This window comes from Grosmannia clavigera (genome assembly GCF_000143105.1).
Source record: "Grosmannia clavigera kw1407 unplaced genomic scaffold GCSC_161, whole genome shotgun sequence".
Taxonomy (NCBI): domain Eukaryota; kingdom Fungi; phylum Ascomycota; class Sordariomycetes; order Ophiostomatales; family Ophiostomataceae; genus Leptographium; species Leptographium clavigerum.
In genome coordinates, this window is record NW_014040778.1 from 414,166 (window position 1) to 432,369 (window position 18,204).

The window sequence follows — 18,204 nt, forward strand, 5'->3', positions numbered from 1 at the left end:
TTATGTAAGGTTAGTAAGCAGTCATACGAATGACCACCGATAGTTTAGTCACGACGTGGAATCCAGCCTCCTGTACGTACTGTAGCAATTGTATCAATTTGTTTTTGGCACGGCGTACTTTACAGGAACTACATCTTAGGTCGCTCCAACTCAACATCTATTTCTCTTAGCCTCCTGCTTAGCTTCGGCCTCCCGCCGCCATGTCGGTCCACGTCTCCACTGCACTGCAAGTGCCAGAAGGGCAACGGCCTGAACACCGGTACAGAGCGAGAGGGCAGGCCCAACTCCGATGGCACGGATGAGCGGCATGACAAAGCTGGTACCACCCGCAGCAAGCAGACAGCGGGCCAGGTTGAGGCTGGCGCCGGCTGCAGCGCCGCGGTCGTGAAAGACGTCGACCAGGTAGGTCATGACGACGGACTGGGTGGACACGGCCGTCCAGCCGGTCAGAAAAGTGGCAACGATAGGCACAGCAATAGACACGCGGTGGGGGAAGTGAACGGTCCAGCCGAACAGAAGAACGGCAGCACACTGCAGCAGAGCCATGACGGGGACGAGACGAAGACGGGCTTCCTCAAGCGGAAAGTCGGAAGACATAGTAGGCTGTCGCAGGTCGTGTTTGATCTTTACGCGCTGGTAGTCTATGTTGAGGAGACGGCCGGTGATGAGGGTGCCTGCGATGCAGCCCACGCCGTTTGCGATAAAGGTGAGGCCGATCTGGGTGGTGCCCAGGCCGTAGTGTTCCGAAAACAGGGTGGACATGGCGGTGATAGACATCTGCCAGACGGTGTAGTAAACGGCGACGAAGAAAATGAGCAGAGCAGCTTGCTTGCTACACAGGATACGTAGCGGGCCGGTGACGTCGATGTGAGCTCGCTTCGATTGCAGTGCGTGAACGTCGGTTGTTTGTAGATCGTACTTTGTAGTCGTAGTCTGCTGATAAAAGACGAGCGGATAACGAGAAAACGGCGTTGTGGGTGTGTGGTTGCCATTGGCTACAAGTGCACGAAGGGTCTCGGGTAGGCATAGAAGCAGCAGGATGAGGAAGACAGCAGCGTAGATGACGAGAAACCAGAAGATGGCGCGCCAGCCGAGAGATCCGGCCAGAGCACCGCCAATGACGGGACCGACGGCGACGGGTGCCAGAAGGCCGGCCTGGAATATACTCATGAGGCCACCGCGGTTAGCACGAGTGGTAATATCGCCGACTACGCCGGCACCGATGGCAATTGTGCTGGCGCTGCCGGTGCTCTGGAGACAGCGCAGGACGACGAGGGCGGCATAGCTGAGCGCAAGGGCAAGGCCAACACAGGCCCCGATGAAGACGAGAAAGGTTCCGGCATAGGCAACACGGCGTCCTTTTGCATCGGACACAGGGCCCCAGAGACTGGGGGCGAGACCTTGGAAAACGAGATAGGCCGTCACGGTGAGATTAATGAGCTCGACCGAGACGTCCATGTCGGTGGCAATGGTGGGAAGAGCGGGAAAATAAATGTTGGACGCAAATCCGGAGACTGCAAATATGTTAGTCGGCATTGTGGTAGTTTGTGGCCCGTCGGGGGCTCTCACATGTAGCAGCTACAGAGGCGAAGAGGACGATGATGGCCCTCTGTCGTTTGTCAAAAATGCTGTAAGGTTGTTCTTCTGTCGAGGAAGCCGGAGGCCTTTCTTCCAATCCAGGCTCCCCTTCTTCAGCCATGGCGTTACTTCGGAAGAGACTATTGGGGTTGGATGATACAGATAGAGGGAGGTCTCTGGGTATTATAAAAGTGCTTCAAATAGCGGGCCAACAGGTGGGGCTCGCCGGAGTTGAGACTCTCAGCTCCGACCAGCCAATCAGCGTCCGTGGCAACTTTTATATGTGGATTATAACGGCGTTGTAACAGTCTCCAACGCTCACGGGCCGTGAGTGTGGCTCGTCACCGCATACATCATCGTGCCAAATGAGTCGACGCTCTGGAGCCAGCGGTCGACACGCCGATGTCTGCACGCCACGCCAGCTGCGTCGAGGTCCGAAGGCGGTGTCCACAGCTCTTTGATGCGCAGGGGTCCTTGGCCGTCGACAAGCCAATCATCTGCGTATGCGCCGTAGGCAGCTTCCCACTGATCCAGCGTCGTGGCTGTCCAGAGAGCACCGGCGGTTGGTGCTGGCAGCCCGCGCAGCTCCGTGCCCATGAAGGTCGGCAGGCCATCCTGGGCCGCGAGAGCACTTTCAACCAGGTATAGAGTGAAGAGCGTGCGGCGTTTGGCCTCGGCAACCACAGAGGCAGCCCACGATGACCTCTCAGGCTTCCGCCGAAGCTCGGCTGCACACACGAGCCCGTCGCACGCGCTGGCGCTGGCCATCTGCTGCAGGGCCGCCACGACGGCGTGGCGGAGAAACGGGCGAGTCTGCACCCCACCGGGATCGATGTAAAACACGAGCACCATAACATATAAAAGGTACGCCTGAAAAGAGGCGAGCCGGTCCAAGGAACTGTGTGCATCCTCTAGAATTGCTCCTTCGTTGTCTTCGTTTCGCCCGTGACGCTCAGACAGAGCACCCATTTCACGAATCAGCACATCGGCCACAAGTTGGGCACAGTTTCCTCCGGGAGATATGCCGTCAGCCATGCTAACTGTTTGCAGGCACATGTCCATCGTTGGCGTGGCAAGGCTTCGCAGGTTCGCAAGATGTCCCACTTGCGCTTTGTGCACAAACGGAGGATTGCCGCGACTGCGCACTGCTACCTCTGCGTATGACTTTAGCACCCGGTTTAGAAAACCCATCGTAGCTGAGGAGTACGTCTTGGATGTTTGCTCTGGTACCGGAATGTATGGGTGCATCCAGCGGACGGAGATGGCAGCCGCGTCAATGGGGCAGATGAGCTCGCTTAGCAGGTATTCTTGAACAACAGTTTGGCCAGACTGAGCGGTTGAGTAAACGTTTGTTGCAATAGGCGTGCCCGTGGACGACTGCACATTTTGCTTTGGCCTTATAACAAGAGTCGCATGCCAGTTGGCGGGAGGTGGAGTATCGTGATGTCTTCATGGCTGCCAACAATGGCTCTAGGCCGATTGCAGCTGCCTGCCTAGAGTTGTGAAGAACTCGGATTAACTAGCCCCGGTTCCGGGACGGTAGATAGCACACCCCGCAGACAGGCCCGAAATCGCTAAAAGCATGCAACCCGGGTAGTTTAGTGCTTGTCAAAATGAGTGGGCTGTAAGGTCTCGTGGCGCAGAATGCGAAGAATTACTCACCGGTGGTGTATAGCGCCTAGACCCACCTATTTAAGTAGGGGATTTCGTGCAGGTCAGCATCTCTCGGAAGATGCCTAATCACAACAACACGCATGCTCACAGGGCACCCGTAATTTGATAGCTTCTCCCAGATGTCTTATTAATACATAGTAATATTCTCAACAACAGCCTCTATCAAACACGGACTCAAGACTCGCTATGCCCAGCCATGCCCTGAAATCGCTTGTAAAGTAGGCCGTCATCCTTACGGACACGAGCTTCGTCCCAAAAAACATATGCCGTCTTCCGAAGGTTGTAGGTTCTGTCGAGAAAAATAGTTTTTGATGCCGTTTTGTCCTTGTGCAACTCAGACCAGACAACAATAGGACCCTGGTCATCATTGGTGCGGGCACAGTTTTGGCCTTCGTCACTATTACTTACGTCTTTGGAGAGCGATTTGAGTGATTCGGCGAATCGTGCTGTTCCTGAGCCGATGGCATTTAGCAGAAGCTGTATTTTCGTTCTGTATGCATCGGCGTGCTCGAGGTCGTCTATGAAAAGAAGCCCGCGGGACATCTGCATGGTATCAGTCGTAGTACTATGAGTCGTAGGCAGTCAGATAACTCACATAGCACTGCATCCAGTGATTCTCCACGCCCCTTGGCCGTCGATCCAAAAATGAATCATCAAAGTCTTTACCGTCAAAGGTCAGGTGATGCAGTGCTGATTTGCGCCTTCGTTAGTACTGCCGACCGCAAGGAAGAGGTAGGAAAACCCTCGAGAAGAAAAGAGAAAAAGTCTTTACAATGACTCAATTTCCATTCCAGGAAATCGTGGACACAGGCTAGCTGCTCATTCATCCACGGCGGATGTCGGTCGAAAAACCACGACTTCTGCAGCTCAAATGACAGCTGACATTCTGGCTTCCCGTTTGCGCCAAAGAGCTGCATGTATAGCTCGACACGATAGAGGGCCTGACAGAGCCGGTGCAGCTCTGACGTAGATGCAATCCTGCCCACCTCAATTCCTTCCGAGCCAGACTCGATGACGGACAGTGCTCTTTCTGCTAATTCATGGGCGCTTCGCTGAACGACGTTGTGCAGGCGGTCGATCTCTTTCAGGCCATCTGTGTCGATCCTCGCCAAGCGCCTTGAAATACTGGCAGGATCGGTGTACAGCGCGTCAAGCAGAGAGTGCGTTTCATCTTCGGTGTACACGTTCAGATTACGACGATGGCGAGCCTCGTAGATGGCGATTGCATAGGGAAGCAGTGTGAGGCCTATCCGAAATTTCAAAATGTCGCGACAAACCTGCGAGTTCTCCTGAAAGGCTCTCCAGAAGACGGGACTGGAGCGGATACAGACTGCCAGCGTAGAGAAGCTATCGAGTCTGCGCAAGACGTCCCCTATCGTTTCCACCGGAAGCCTCGTGATGCTAGTCGCCATGTCACAGAATGGAGAGAACAAGACGAATGAAGATACCGCCGATCAGCAAAAAACCAACGTACAAAGAGCAGCGCTCTTTTTAAAATGCAGTTGGCGCCTGATGCGGCGACGATAGTATATACCCGGAGAGATCTGCCCGAGTCACACGCTAAAAACGCCTTGCAGCGTGGCTATGCCTCATCTGCTTGTGTGGGGTCTTGAGATCGGATTGTGACCATTCTTGCTTCGTACTCTGTAAATATCCGTCAGCTCTGTCTCAGCAACTCTCCACTTCAGCTCACTGCCGTACTTCAGCTCTCCACAATAATATGCAGAGAGCAGAGCGGAAAGCCCCTTGGCACCGGCTGTGTGTCGGGATATACTTGGGCATGTGCAGTGTCTATGCGGTAGGAACGGTAAGGCATCTTCCTTATATTTGACTATATAGCGCGGTTATTTAGTTCCACCCATTTGGTAAGATTTGGGCACCAGCATCTCTCGGCAGTCAGACGTAGGAACATACATACGGCTATTCCGCATTATCAGCCCCATGACAACCCGCTTCTTTCTGTCTGAAACACTCTGAGTTACGTGGCATCATACAAGTGCTTGCACTACGAGGTCCCAAAAGTCCATCAAGAGGGTCAACCCAGTAAGGCTTCACGATGTGTTCTCGGAAATCATAACGTCGAGCTGCGCTAACCTTGAAAAGCTTAGCTCAGACCCATCCAATCAATGCCAGCCGCATGATAAGCACGCGTGGCAGCGGGGCAATTAAGGCTCCGTTTAAACAACAAAAACGTCGCCAACAAAGCTCTTTATGACCTGAATTCGGGTGTCCATGGCTGGTATGCAAGCCCGACGCGAATGAATCAGTACTGGGAATTACATAGTCATGTGCGTCAAAAATTGAAGGTGCTGTGTCAGCAACAGCACTAACTCGGCCGAAGTAAATGGTACGGAGACTCGTACACTTCTTCTATTGCGTGACTCCTTAGTTAGTAGATACGCCTTTCTCTTTTGATGGTAGCGAAAAGTATTGATCGCGGGATTCGATAAAGTTTCGAATTTGAGGTTAAAAAAAGGCAAAATATTACTGACAAGACTGGGACTCGAACCCAGAACCCTTACGGATGTGAATGCACCACCTTGGAGGTGAAAGCTTAGCTTGAGTCACACGCCTTAACCATTCGGCCATCTTGCCTTATTGTTATTAGAAACTTATTGTATCCCCGAAGCACTGACCCCAGTGCCATGTCAATGCGAGATTTAAGGCAATTGACAGGCGAGCGCTAGCAAATATCCACCTCCGGCTATAGTGTCCTCGGCCTCGCACAGTGTGCCAAACTGCGGCCGGAAGAAGCCGCACACGGCCCAGCCCTTTTCCGTCTCCAGCGCGCGGATCGACTCGAGATGGCCGAGGCTTCGTTGCACCAGCCGCTGGAGCTTGGCCGAGGACGTTTTGCGCACGCGCCGCTCGAAATGAATCAGCGAGGCACAGAAGAACGCCGCCATGTGGTGGCGGATGATCTCGTCGGCACCGTCCATGTCGGCCACCAGGAGGTCTGGGGCGTTGCGGCGGATAAAGTGGTTGAGCGCGTCAATCCCGTCGTCGGTCACTGGGCGCCTGGACACAGAAAACGGCAGGACGACCTTGACACGGAAGACGAGGTTCACGATTTTTCAAAGATTTTTTTTGCCGTATGCAGACACCGATAGAGTAACACACGTCCTCACAGCAGTGTATCCGCTCCGCCCATATATAATGGAACGTTCCCATATACTACTATACGCGGTCGACTTGATATTACGGAGTATGTCTTTATTTACCATACATCACAGCTGTACAGAGTCTTCGGCAACAAGACGTACAACTTTCGGTACAATGGCTCTTTGGGGTTGCACTCAGGCGATGTCGGCCCGACCTTTATAAATGGGATTGAGTCGTGGGGATGGGAAGGAACTGTGAATCATACACAGGCCGGAATGCTGCAAGAGTACATCATGGCCTTCGTTGTTGACGGAACTCCGAACTCTGCTAAGGTGATACGCGAGTTTCCCGTCTACGGAAATGCGAATACACTTCTCAATCTCAATCTGGAAGGAGACCATGTGGAAACAGATGAATAAACGGTGTAAACGGTGGAACAAGAGTTTACTGTAAGATTACTTGTTGTATATATATATCCTTAGCTATGAACAAGGTACTGGGTATCACGTTTGTTTGAAGCATAGTCACAACAACTGTCGCCTTCCCGGCACATGATATCGACATATACCGCAAGCTCCCTAACAATTCGGACAGATAACTTCACATATAACACCCATAGTTGGGTAAAAGGGTGATTCGACAAGACACAAAACGTAAGTTAAAACACAGACGAATACGCCGAAGCAGTCAACAACAGAGCATATTCATTGTAAAAGAGTATCTTTATCGCTGGTTTCATAACCATAGAAGCTTCTAGAGCATCCAATTATAGTCCCTCCAAATAAATCATTCCCGTGGCATACTAAATACTTGTGCAATTTGTGCAGCCGGGCGTTGGCGCTGTTTGCCAAGGGAATGCTGCGCGGTATCCGCAACATCACGCTGGGAAGGGGGTCGTCCGGGAGGTGTGGAACCGGCGGGAGAACGAAGATGGGTCTGATGTGTCGTGGGTCAGCACAATGGCCGATCTAGGCCTGGATCTTTTCCCAACATAAGAGGCTGAGCGATTGTTCCCCGTAGTCAGCTTGTTAGTCTTACCAATTACACTGAATGCTTCATTTATCTTGGAGTCGGGTCGGTTGTGTTATCTTAGCTTTTATACTAGCAGATTGTAATGCGAAAGCCAATATGGTAACAGGCCGATGCTATCGCCATCAGTTGCCAAAGTGGCCAGCGATAAATCGCCCCGGCCTCTCCGATCCGCATTGTCTTTGCATACGAGGCACAACAAGCAGCAAGCTTGCATTCCGGTTCATGGGCTAAAGAAAAAGGACGTATGCTCGTTAGCATAGTCTCCCATTTTTGAGAAGATATTTCTCCGCCATATGAGGCATCATAGGCTGAAGTGCAGAGGTCAAAAACTCGATCAGCTAGCCCCATCATCTACCATTTCCGGGCCGTCAATCACCACGTCCAGTTTACCGCCTGCCACCAGCAGCCTAACTATCAATCACGATGTCGTTCTCTCTTGATGAGTTCGACTGCTTCTCGCTATCGATGGCATCGGGAAGCACCTTGGACACCGACTTTGGTGTCGTCGTCGTTGACAGTGACGGCGATGGCGCTGCTCTGCAGAGGCCGTTTGATGTCTGGAGTTATCTCGGCCTTCAGTACTCTCTGAATTCAACACCGCTGGACGGGATGGTTGTGTACATCAGTGTGGGCGCGCTTTTAATCATCACTGTCCTCCTCGCCCGCACGCACCCAAAACAGTCTGTGTCTTTTATTTTCACCGATTACGTCAACCAGACCGGCTGGAAGTCGGAGGCGTGGTTTTATTCTGGGTCTCCTGCCAGGCGTGAGTTCCGTCAACGGTTTTGACTCCGTGGCCCACTTGTCCGATGAAGTTATGGAACCCAAGGAGAATGTGCTTCGCGTAATGATGGGAAGCGCTTTTCTCAGCACCATCGCCGGTTTTCCCATGATATTCGTTCTCATGTTCTGCATCAAAACCCCCGACAACCTTCTCGCTCCCATCGGTGGCCAGCCTGTGTCCCAGCTTCTTCTCGAATCGCTTGATTTTGAGGCTCTCGCCATCATTGGACATCTCATCTACACCGTCTGCATGTTTGCCGCCACCATATGCACCTTGCCTGCCCCTTCTCTTGTCCTCTGGTCAACATCTCGACAAGGCTGCTGTCCATGCTCCCGCTGGATGAGCGAAATCAACACACACTATGATCTTCCAGTCAACGCCATCTTTGTGTGCTTTTTATCGTGGTCGCTCTTGGATCGATCCAGATGGGCTCTACTGCGGCAATCAGCGCCATTTTGGGTGGCGGCATAGTCTTGCTGTACGTGGTGTATGAGATTGTCCTCGTCTGTCTCTTGATAAAAAGGCGAGCCGAATCATTTCCCGGGGAGCGCTATCTCAACATGCGCTGATTCGGGCCCGTCTTTTACATAATCTCCATAGTCTGGATCCCGTTCACTGCCATTTTATTGTGCTTCCCCGCGTACCTTCCTGTGACGAGAACCTCGATGATATACGCCTCGGCACTGTTGATGGTGATTTTCATGTGCGCCAAATGAACTGGTTTACGTATTCACGGAAGCGATATGTCTTGAGGTCTAGCTTGAGATGTGCATCTTCGCTCTCGTTTTGTCGTCTGCCAACTACGTCCAAACTGCAGGTGTCTGCCGAGGTTGTTTTGCCTGACCGTGTGCAAACAATATACACTGTGCCTCAAACATGCTGACATCGTCTACGTCATCCAGTCTCCGCACGCCATCTGTTTCCTGCAGCCGTTTACCCTCCAGCATGGACTCTATCTAGACAACGACGAAAACTTGTAATTGCGACACTATGGATTGGGTTAAGCGGGCTTCTAAGAAGGCGCAGCAGATGATGAACGAGCCGTCACCGGGCCAAGCAAGCCACAGTGGCGAGACAAACGCACAGCCAAATGCAGCCGAACAGCAGTCGGCGTCGCCGAGCTCACTGAGCCCTCCGCAGCGCACCGGAGACATCACGACACAGGTGCGACTGCTGGGACGACAGGAGTCCAACTTCCCCCACATCTTCCGCGACGGTGGCGGTGGCGGCACGGTGAGCGGACAGGATCTGATCATCTTTGCGGACGGCATGTACACGCGAGGCCCACCGCCGACAGACCCTTCGCGCATGGTCAACTTCATCTCCAACTCGATTGCGGTGCTGGGGCCGAGCGGTGCGGCCACGACGACCATTCGGCGTGTCACCGACACCGGCTCGGAGGCCAAGGGCCCGGATCAGGCGCTGCCCTTTCTCGAGGACCAGGGTGAGACGCCGTCGAGCCATGCTATCTGGCCAAACGAGAACATTGCGACCATTCAAGGCGGAACCATCGGCGTGACATTTTCCGAGGTGATCGACCGCCGCCTCTTCCGGCAGCAGAAGCAGGCGCTGCTGTACAACACGCCGATCGAGATCCACGTGCAGCAGCCGCATGCGGCCGGAGACGCCGCAGTCGTGTCAGTGTCACGGCCTCACAAGAGCTTGTTCCTGGTTGGCGAGCCAATGTTTGGCTCATTCGTCACCTACGCCACCGACGACTACCTCTACCTGTTTGGGCGCGTGTCGGAGACCGACAATCCGCGCAGCAACGGGCTGAAGCTGGCGCGCGTAAGGCCCGCTGACTGGGCCAACCGGCAGCTCTACGAGTACTGGAACGGACAGGCGTTTGGGCCGGAAATGCCGGCGCGCGACGACAACGGTGCTGCCAACGTGCTGTGCTACACGCAGGAGATATTCGGGAAGCACTATGGCCCCGGCGCGGGCGACATCTTTTGGAGCGACGTGTACAAAGAATACATCCTGCTCTTCCAGAGCGCCGGCGCCGCTTTAGACGATAACTGCAAGTTCATCCTGAGAAATGAGGAGAAGAAACACCGCATGCTAATGCTTCCCAGTGTACCTCTGCCACAGCCACGCGCTGACGGGCGGCTGGTCGGCACCGGAATCAATCTTCAAGATCCCCCGGGCCTCTGACGGTTTCAGCTATGCCTTCCATGCGTATCCAAATATGAGCCCTGATGGCAAGGTGGTGCCGATTACGTGGACGCAAGACTCAAAGTCGCAGTCGTGCTCCATCTATACGGGGGAAATCGTGTTCACGTGAGCAGGTGGAGCTTATGACACACAGTACGGAGTACAAGTATTTCATTTTACCACACCGTATGCTGTAGGTGGCGCACGGACTACCTTCCTAGCAGCTTTTAGGCTTCCACTTTGGGGTCAGAAATTTGTATCACCAAATACAAAGGTTTCGTTCAACATCATGTTTAGTTTCATTTTTTGCACCAAAAGAATCCTACCTTCCCTATAGCAATACAATAATCATATTCCGTTAAATGAGAAACATTTGTGATAAGTCTTTGGGTGTTGACAAATTGTAGCTTGGAAGAAAAAAGGGATAGAGAGAGACGGACAGAAGAGGAACCTGCAAAGCAAAGATGTCTGAATTTTACGACTTTTCGGCGCAATCTGCTTACGATGTGCAATTGATTTTTTACCACGGCCTGCTCGGCTCTCCTTCGCACATCGCACGCACATCGACGACGCTAATTGTGCCACAGTACGAAAAGACACCTCAGAGGTTTCTTGCCAATTTGAGCAGCCACGACGTTGTGCAAAGATGGGACCCAACCTTGCGTAATGAGATATTCGGAGGTCGGCCAGACGCGCGACGCACATGGGCGGAAGCGATGCAGGGACGTTTCGGTGTGCTACTGTCAAGATACAAATAGTTTTGCTGATCGGACTACTTTTGAGCAAAAAAGAACAATAGTACATCAGATAGATCTTTCGTCGTTACCGTCTCCCTCCTACTATATAATCAATAAAATACGCCAATTTCTCCGCCTAATCATTGTTTCCGGCGTAGGTTGAATACACTCAAGTTGTTACCTCCTCCCGAAGAAATTCAAGAGTAATTCGTAGGCCATATACCGTTATTCAAGCTACGTTGGCTGTTCCCTACATACACCTTGTACACTCGATTAAACTTTGCTGTCTACCACCTCCTTCTTACTTTTTTCAATTCATCCTATCCTAAAGTAGTTGGTAGCAGCAAGTAGGAAGCCCTGTCACTACCGGTGCAAAATATGTGTGGGCCCTTATGCGTGTCGTGTGTCCGTAGATGTTGTACTGTATAACTCGCGGCCATACATAAATAAGGCAAGTCCCATCGACTAAGTCATAGCTCATGACGTATTGCGAAGTAGGCGTAGGTTCAGTGTTGAGTTTAGGTCTCAGTGCTGATACTCCAGAAACATGCCCCCCCCCCCTCTCTCACATCAAGACAAGGATGCCTTTAAGTTCCAGCGCGTGAGTTGTGCATGGTAAAGATAGCTAAGGATCATTCAAAGTTTGGTTTGGACAGACTGAGACGGACAAATCATATCGGTCAGAATGGATGAAGAATTGGCCCAGACTGTTACAAATGATGCGCAATATGAAAGGACCGAAACTATCACAAGAATAACCTAGCTAACAACCCGCAGCTAGTTGTCAATGATGCTCAATGTAAAAAATGTCTCACGCTCTTCTAAGAGATTGCCGCGGTCGGACCTATCTTGCAGAGAATCGCCACCGGGAACAAGGGACTCCTCCGCTGGTGGTCGAAACTAACTCTAATGATAGATTCACGACGGCACGGAGATGCACTGCTCTTCCTCAAGCTGTCGGCCGACTGGAATACGACCATTTATTTGTGAATTTGACAGCGTGCAGGTGGGTGGTGGCGAGTTGGTAGAGGCCCGTATCTACTTGACACGCATGGACATTACTCATTTAAGCGTGGTGCAGCAAGACCTGACCGGTGGCGAGGGTGAATTTTTAAACGACACCCGTCTCAACACCATATTCTGCATTTTATCCGGCGCTACCCAATGTTTTACAGCGGAAATGCGGACCGCTCCTGGTTGCATTCGTAATGCTTAGTATACCATATCTACCAATAAGACAAAAACATACACGGGGTGGATCTTGTTGGTGTGCCTCCGTACAAATCTCACCAGTAAAGAGCAAGCCTTTTTTCTTGTTACCTAAATCGCCCCTCCTTCTGTTTAGCTCTTTGGTCTTCCGAAACGCGTTACCGCTGCTTGGTCAGCTTTCAACGCCGTAATTTATGCAGTATTATGGAGTAGGGAGAGATAAGAAGTGCTTGCTCCGCCTACTGAGGTAAGGGTATGGGGCACTCTGGTTGAATTTAATTGCGAGATCTAAACTTTGACTCGGAAACGGTGGGGACCTTGCGTAATCAATGATCCACATCCCGGATTTCTGCATCGGCTTTGGTCACGTGCCATAAGCGTACTCCGTACTGGAAAGACATCGTGAACATCTCGGCTACTGATAAATATCCACTGCCATCTTCTTCTCGCTCGTCTATGAGGGTACCAATCCACTCATTATCGATGCGATGGATAGTCCGACGCCCACTAAAACGCCCAAGGCAGCACAAGTCTTGCTTGCAGATGGCACAGAACCGGAACCGGAAGTCTTCAATCATGGCGTTGATCATCGCCCTGCCCTCAACGGCTCTGACGACGATGACACAAACCTGAGGGACGGCGCTGCTCTCGCTGAAAACAGCACAGTGCACTTGGATCGGAGGGTACGGCTCAAGATAGACCACCGGCTGTGCACGATAGCAGGAATACTGTGCGCGATGGACCTGATCGACGGCAGCATCATGTCGAGCGCATCCGCTACATCAATGCCGGCATATCTAGGACTCACGGGGAACCGTTACTCGATGGCGATCTGGCTATCCACGCTTGCACAAATGATATTTTAGCTGCCGAGCACAGTCATCATGCGGCTGGTGGGAGCACCGCTGTTCTTTACCACCAGCACTGTCGCCTTTGGCCTGATTACGCTGTGCATGGCCTATGTGACGACTTGGAGGCAGATGCTTGCGCTCCGATTTTTGATGGGCATGGCCATGGCGGGAATTTATCCGGGCCTAACCTATCTCTTGTCGGCATGGTAAGCTTTCTCACCGCATGACGGGGGGAAGTATAGATATGGCGTAAATATTGACTGCAACAACACAGGTACACTAGGAGAGAGATGCAGCTCCGGTTTGCCTACCTTCAAAGTGGCCAGGTCATCATCGTGGCAACAGGCAGCATAGTCAACTACGGCCTAACTTTTCTTGATAAACAGCAGGGCCTCCGCGACTGGCAATGGATGTTCATCGTCCAAGGGGCGATTAGCATGTTCTTAGGTCTTGTGACCTATTTCTGGATCCCCGACTTTCCAGAAAACGCCAGCCGCACATCTCTGTTCTTGTCGCCCCAAGAGGCGGCCCATGTGCTCCGCCGTATTGACGAAGACCGCAAGGACGCCGGTGCCCCGGAGCCGCTGACCGCGCGCGCAGTATTGGAGCCGTTCCTGGACCCCAAGCTGCACGCCTTCAGCCTGCTCTTCTTTCTTCAGAACGTCGTCTCCACCGCGCTGTCATACTTTATCCCTACCATCCTGCTCGGCATGGGCTTCACGTCCGCTGACTCGATCCTGCTGTACGCACCACCGTACTACTACGCCGTCATACCTGCCATCATCTCGGCCTTGGTGGCCGATCGGCTTGCGGCCAGAGCACCCGTCGTGGTCTTCAATGCCGTGTGTCTCATCGCCGGGATGGCCATGGTCGGATTCGTGCACGGGAACGTTGCAGCCAGATACGTGGGGGTCATGTTGGCTACGGGTGCGTACGTCTCCAATTGGGCCGGGCCGAATGCCTACCAAACCAGCAACGTAACGGGGCAATGGAAGCGTGCTACTGTCGCTGCTGCCGTGTCGGCTATGAATGCGCTGGGCGGCATAGCGGGATCATACATACTCCGTTAGTCAGAGTCGCCTTGGTATCCCACGGCTATCTGGGTCAGCATTGGCAGTCATATTCTGATGCTCGGAATTGTTATCGTCTGCAACGCCTTTTTCGTGCGGGCGAATAGGAGGGCCCGTGATGGTAAAGGGGTCATTGAAAAGACGGTTGGGTTCCTATATACATACTAAGCTTTCTGGCTATGTCTTTGAAAGTGGTAGAAAACGGAAGCATGAGATACGGAGACTTATCTAAAAAGGAGACATCAGTAACACGATAAATATAGAGCAAGCAGTGTCCAAAACACTTCCAGCCATTTTAGATTTGCAAAAGGAGTCTTTACCTAAATAGATGCAAATACGAGTATCTAGACATAAGATAAAGTGAATCAAGTAGTGTGGGAAATACGTTTCGGTATCGTCTGCCGTAGCTGCAACGTGTCCAACAATAAACCTATACAGAGTATTAGCAAGACATTAGGAACCAATGCCCCGTCCCTCTGACTCATACCGCTTAAACATGATATTAGTCGCCATGATCGGCTTGTAACATCAGTTCGGATATTGAGTATTAGGCAAAACTCAGCCATCGCCTTTTCGAGACACAGCCACACATATGGGCACACCACCTGAATTGGCCTTTGAGAACCTGTCGACTTGCATGAAAACAAGGCAAGTAAGGCCGCAGTATAGGCTGACCGTCGATTGCGACCCAAAGCTGCGCAATTGGCGATATTGAAGCGGGGTTTTTTGCTTACGCCCCAAAACGCCCAAAAAACCCCCACACACGTACGTTAAATTAAAAATAAATGGCAGAATGCTGCGTGGCATTAAACCAAGAAGATCATACATAAGCATCATGCGCCAGTTGTTCACCGTATCCTACGTGTATCCTTGAAATAGCCATCTACGGCTATGGACAATCATAATTACACTATGAATGGCATAGGCGCCCTGTCTGTCGCGCAGTCCACACTTCACCATATGCTTCCAGGAGTAATTGAGGCGACAAAGTCTTCGGCAGAACAGTGGGAACAGCTTTCTGAATGGATCTCGAGTAAATCGACCGTTGTGGCTAGTTATGGTGGTCAGACCGGTGCTGAAACTCCAAACACCTCTCTTCCAGGGAGCATTTCACTAGACCACTGGCTTGAGGCCGTCAGAGAGTGTTCGCTCGATGCGAGACAGAAGGAAGTCTGTCGTATCGTTCTTGCCCTGTCTATTTTTCGCCAGAAGATCTGGAAATCAGAAAAAATTACGACAACAGAGCTGGCCGACATATGGAACCTCCTCCGCGGCGCGCTTGTCAGCCCTGCGTCGCCCATTTCCACCGTCTCGCGCAGCGCGCAAGGCTTTCTTGCCATACCACTGTGCAGCTCTCTCGAAGACGGAAACATTGCCGAGCTCTGGCGTCTCCACGTCTGGCTCGGGGATGGCCAGAGAGGCAGTGAAGATTTTGCCATTCACGCCCATCAGTCCTTTGCTGAGAGCTGGATCTTGGCAGGTAAAGCAACCGACCATAGCTTTGAGGTCGAGCCCGTCCAGCATCATGAGGAGGCCACACATGCCAGCTTTGCCATCGGCTGGAGCGACGGGAAAACCAAAGAGGAAGATGCGGCCCGTGGCAGGAAATACAAAACACACCAGACTTCGTCTACGGCAGTGAACACCCACGAGTGGGTTTCTGTCAGAGAGAGCGCCTCCGAGGAACACTCCTCTGACGGCATATACCAGTACCACATCCCCTCTGCCGCATACCACCGAACCGTGGTCGACCCGACTGCCTTTCACTCCACCTTGTTCGTCTTTGACTCTAGCCGGGGATTCCACAAAGATGTCGGCGCCCTCGGCCCAAAAGACCAAGAATCATACACTCAGTCACGTGATCCTGCAGGCCGGACGGCAGCTTCTCTCGCACAGATGGTGAATGTCGTTCGCGCATGGGAGAAGGCAATGGCAGAGGGGCAACGGTATGCCGCAGACTCGCGCTGGGAGTTTTCTATGCGTGCATTTGAGCACGCCCGTGGACTTTTTCACAACTACAATGAGATGCCGAATGCGTCTCGCTATCATGGTATAGCTACAGGAGAGCTCGGTAAGACGAACCGCCGGTTTGGGCGCTATAAGGTGGCAGAAGCGCTGCTTAGGACAGCGGTCAAAGAGTTGGGAGGGCACAACCGGCCCAGTTTGGAAGAAGCGGAATACCACGGCGAGATTGGCGTGGTGTTGCGCCATGAGGATCGTCTGGAGGAGGCAGAGTTGTCGTTTGCGAAGCAGTATCGTATGGCAGAGCAGCTGGGGGACCAGCCGCAAATGTGCCGTGCCCTCGGGAACTGGGGCATGGTTAACTACCAGTACTTCCTGCAGAACAGAGATCCAGAGCGCATAAAGGCTGCAGTTGAGCAGCTACTGGCCCGCGTTCAGATCGCACAGAAGCTTGGTCACAGACTGTGGGAGTCTATTGGCCTCTCACGTCTCTCGTTATGCTACACGATTCAGCTGCAGGAAGCCATGGCTGCAGACACGGCTTTGCGGGCACTTGGACTTGCTCTGGCAATGTCGGTGCGAGACCCAGTCGTGGTAGCCCTGTCACGGTTCTTCTATGGACGTGTACTACAGCAGCTTTATGCACTTCCGGATGAGGCCATGCGGCAGTTTGACCCCCCCGCAGACGAGGCATGCACACCCGCCATTGCTCTCTGCAAAGAGCCATCACAAGAACACCACGGATATCTCCAGGAGCTGGTTGATGCAGGCGTGGACCTCTGCCGTGCCGATGCTTCCGGATATACGGCACTCGACTGGGCCACCTTCAACGACAACGCAGATATGAAGCAGACCGTTCTTCGCGGGCTATAGGCATCGTGTTCGCAAGAGTATGTTGCGCTTTCGTTAATCGAAGCGAGGCTGCGCAAAGGTTATCGAGTTATCTTCCAAGAGAAGCTCCGACCCATCCTGATGGCAAGCGGCGAGAACGAGAGGAATGGCGGTAAGATCGACAATAGAAACTCGTCTATTCAGGACTTGCGCGAGGCATATGCTATGGCTCTTACTGACGACGGGGAAAGTGGCCGGCTATTCGACAGTTTACGCTTTGTTCCCTATCAAAAGTTCAGAGCCGCCAACCAGATCCCACGATCGAGCATGCACTTGACGGCAGAGTACACTCCCAAGTCCCACAGTAAGGAGAACTCCGAATCTGCCGTGGATTTTGTCGTCTTCTTCTCGTACCGGTGGATGAGGCCTGGAATGCTGTCCCCAGACGACGATAACCATACGCAATACGGCCGGATGCTTTTAGCATTGGAGAGTTTCTTTGAGATGAATCCTAGTATAAGCCCGCAGCGGCTGGGAGTTTGGGTGGTAAGGCCAAGATACTGCCACAAGGCCTACATTTTACCTCTACAACTCGCTATCTGCTGACTTATCTGTACATCCATCCTAGGATTATGCTTGCATTGACCAAGACAATGCCCAGGCAAGACAGAGTGGTATATCCACGCTGCCTTTGATACTGGTCCAGTGCGACGCTTTGATCAGCCTTACCAGTAACGGCTACTATGATCGTGCCTGGTGCACTTTGGAAGTTGACATGGCCCGGAGCCTGATCATGTCCTATGGAGTTCACAAATGGTTTGTATATGATGCAACTGAAATGGCTGAAATCGGAAAAGGGCCTAGAAAGCTTTACTTGCAATCGGGCCCGATACAGAAGCTAGCCAGCTCCCTGAGCGACAAAAAGTGCAGCCAGCCGTCGGACTGGCCTACATTGATATTCCTAGAAAGGCAGACTCAGCTACTAGGTAGGGGCTGATCATATGGGCAGCAAGGAGAGTCGGCACTTTTCCTTTTCTCGGTCTTCGTGTGCAAACTTGTCTTTGTAGTCGGTGCTAAAAATAGCTTTAAAAAGTAACGACAAGCTAAATACGTTCTTTGAACAAATCCCCGTGTTTCTCTTATTATATTTAGAGCAAGCAGGACTTGGGACAGTAGTCGGTTTAGAACCACATTAGCTGCTCATATTCTACTGTTATATA

General features: G+C 52.2%; 6 protein-coding genes across 6 annotated transcripts; 4 read left to right on the top strand and 2 right to left on the bottom strand.

Annotated features, from left to right (window-relative positions):
• Positions 1-150: 150 nt before the first annotated feature.
• On the bottom strand, positions 151-4,664 carry CMQ_8194 (major facilitator superfamily transporter multidrug resistance; the record flags this gene model as incomplete). The annotated part of the gene is made up of 6 exons (XM_014315735.1): positions 151-1,514; positions 1,570-1,718; positions 1,901-2,907; positions 3,661-3,795; positions 3,848-3,942; positions 4,025-4,664. 6 exons carry the CDS (start codon positions 4,662-4,664, stop codon positions 151-153), a joined length of 3,390 nt encoding a protein of 1,129 aa, XP_014171210.1.
• A 1,248-nt stretch (positions 4,665-5,912) lies between these two features.
• CMQ_8249 (uncharacterized protein) lies at positions 5,913-6,755 on the bottom strand (the record flags this gene model as incomplete). Its single annotated transcript, XM_014315790.1, has 2 exons — positions 5,913-6,296; positions 6,645-6,755. The coding sequence occupies 2 exons, from the start codon at positions 6,753-6,755 to the stop codon at positions 5,913-5,915; spliced, it is 495 nt and encodes a 164-aa protein (XP_014171265.1).
• A 1,054-nt stretch (positions 6,756-7,809) lies between these two features.
• On the top strand, positions 7,810-10,454 carry CMQ_8226 (amino acid permease; the record flags this gene model as incomplete). The annotated part of the gene is made up of 5 exons (XM_014315767.1): positions 7,810-8,152; positions 8,202-8,469; positions 8,544-8,673; positions 9,176-10,194; positions 10,262-10,454. The coding sequence occupies 5 exons, from the start codon at positions 7,810-7,812 to the stop codon at positions 10,452-10,454; spliced, it is 1,953 nt and encodes a 650-aa protein (XP_014171242.1).
• Positions 10,455-12,758: 2,304 nt separating this feature from the next.
• CMQ_8064 (major facilitator superfamily transporter) lies at positions 12,759-14,191 on the top strand (the record flags this gene model as incomplete). The annotated part of the gene is made up of 3 exons (XM_014315605.1): positions 12,759-13,086; positions 13,150-13,327; positions 13,396-14,191. 3 exons carry the CDS (start codon positions 12,759-12,761, stop codon positions 14,189-14,191), a joined length of 1,302 nt encoding a protein of 433 aa, XP_014171080.1.
• A 960-nt stretch (positions 14,192-15,151) lies between these two features.
• Positions 15,152-17,026, top strand: CMQ_8244 (uncharacterized protein; the record flags this gene model as incomplete). The annotated part of the gene is made up of 1 exon (XM_014315785.1): positions 15,152-17,026. The coding sequence occupies one exon, from the start codon at positions 15,152-15,154 to the stop codon at positions 17,024-17,026; it is 1,875 nt and encodes a 624-aa protein (XP_014171260.1).
• A 99-nt stretch (positions 17,027-17,125) lies between these two features.
• CMQ_8257 (uncharacterized protein) lies at positions 17,126-17,981 on the top strand (the record flags this gene model as incomplete). The annotated part of the gene is made up of 2 exons (XM_014315798.1): positions 17,126-17,530; positions 17,613-17,981. The coding sequence occupies 2 exons, from the start codon at positions 17,126-17,128 to the stop codon at positions 17,979-17,981; spliced, it is 774 nt and encodes a 257-aa protein (XP_014171273.1).
• Positions 17,982-18,204: the final 223 nt, after the last annotated feature.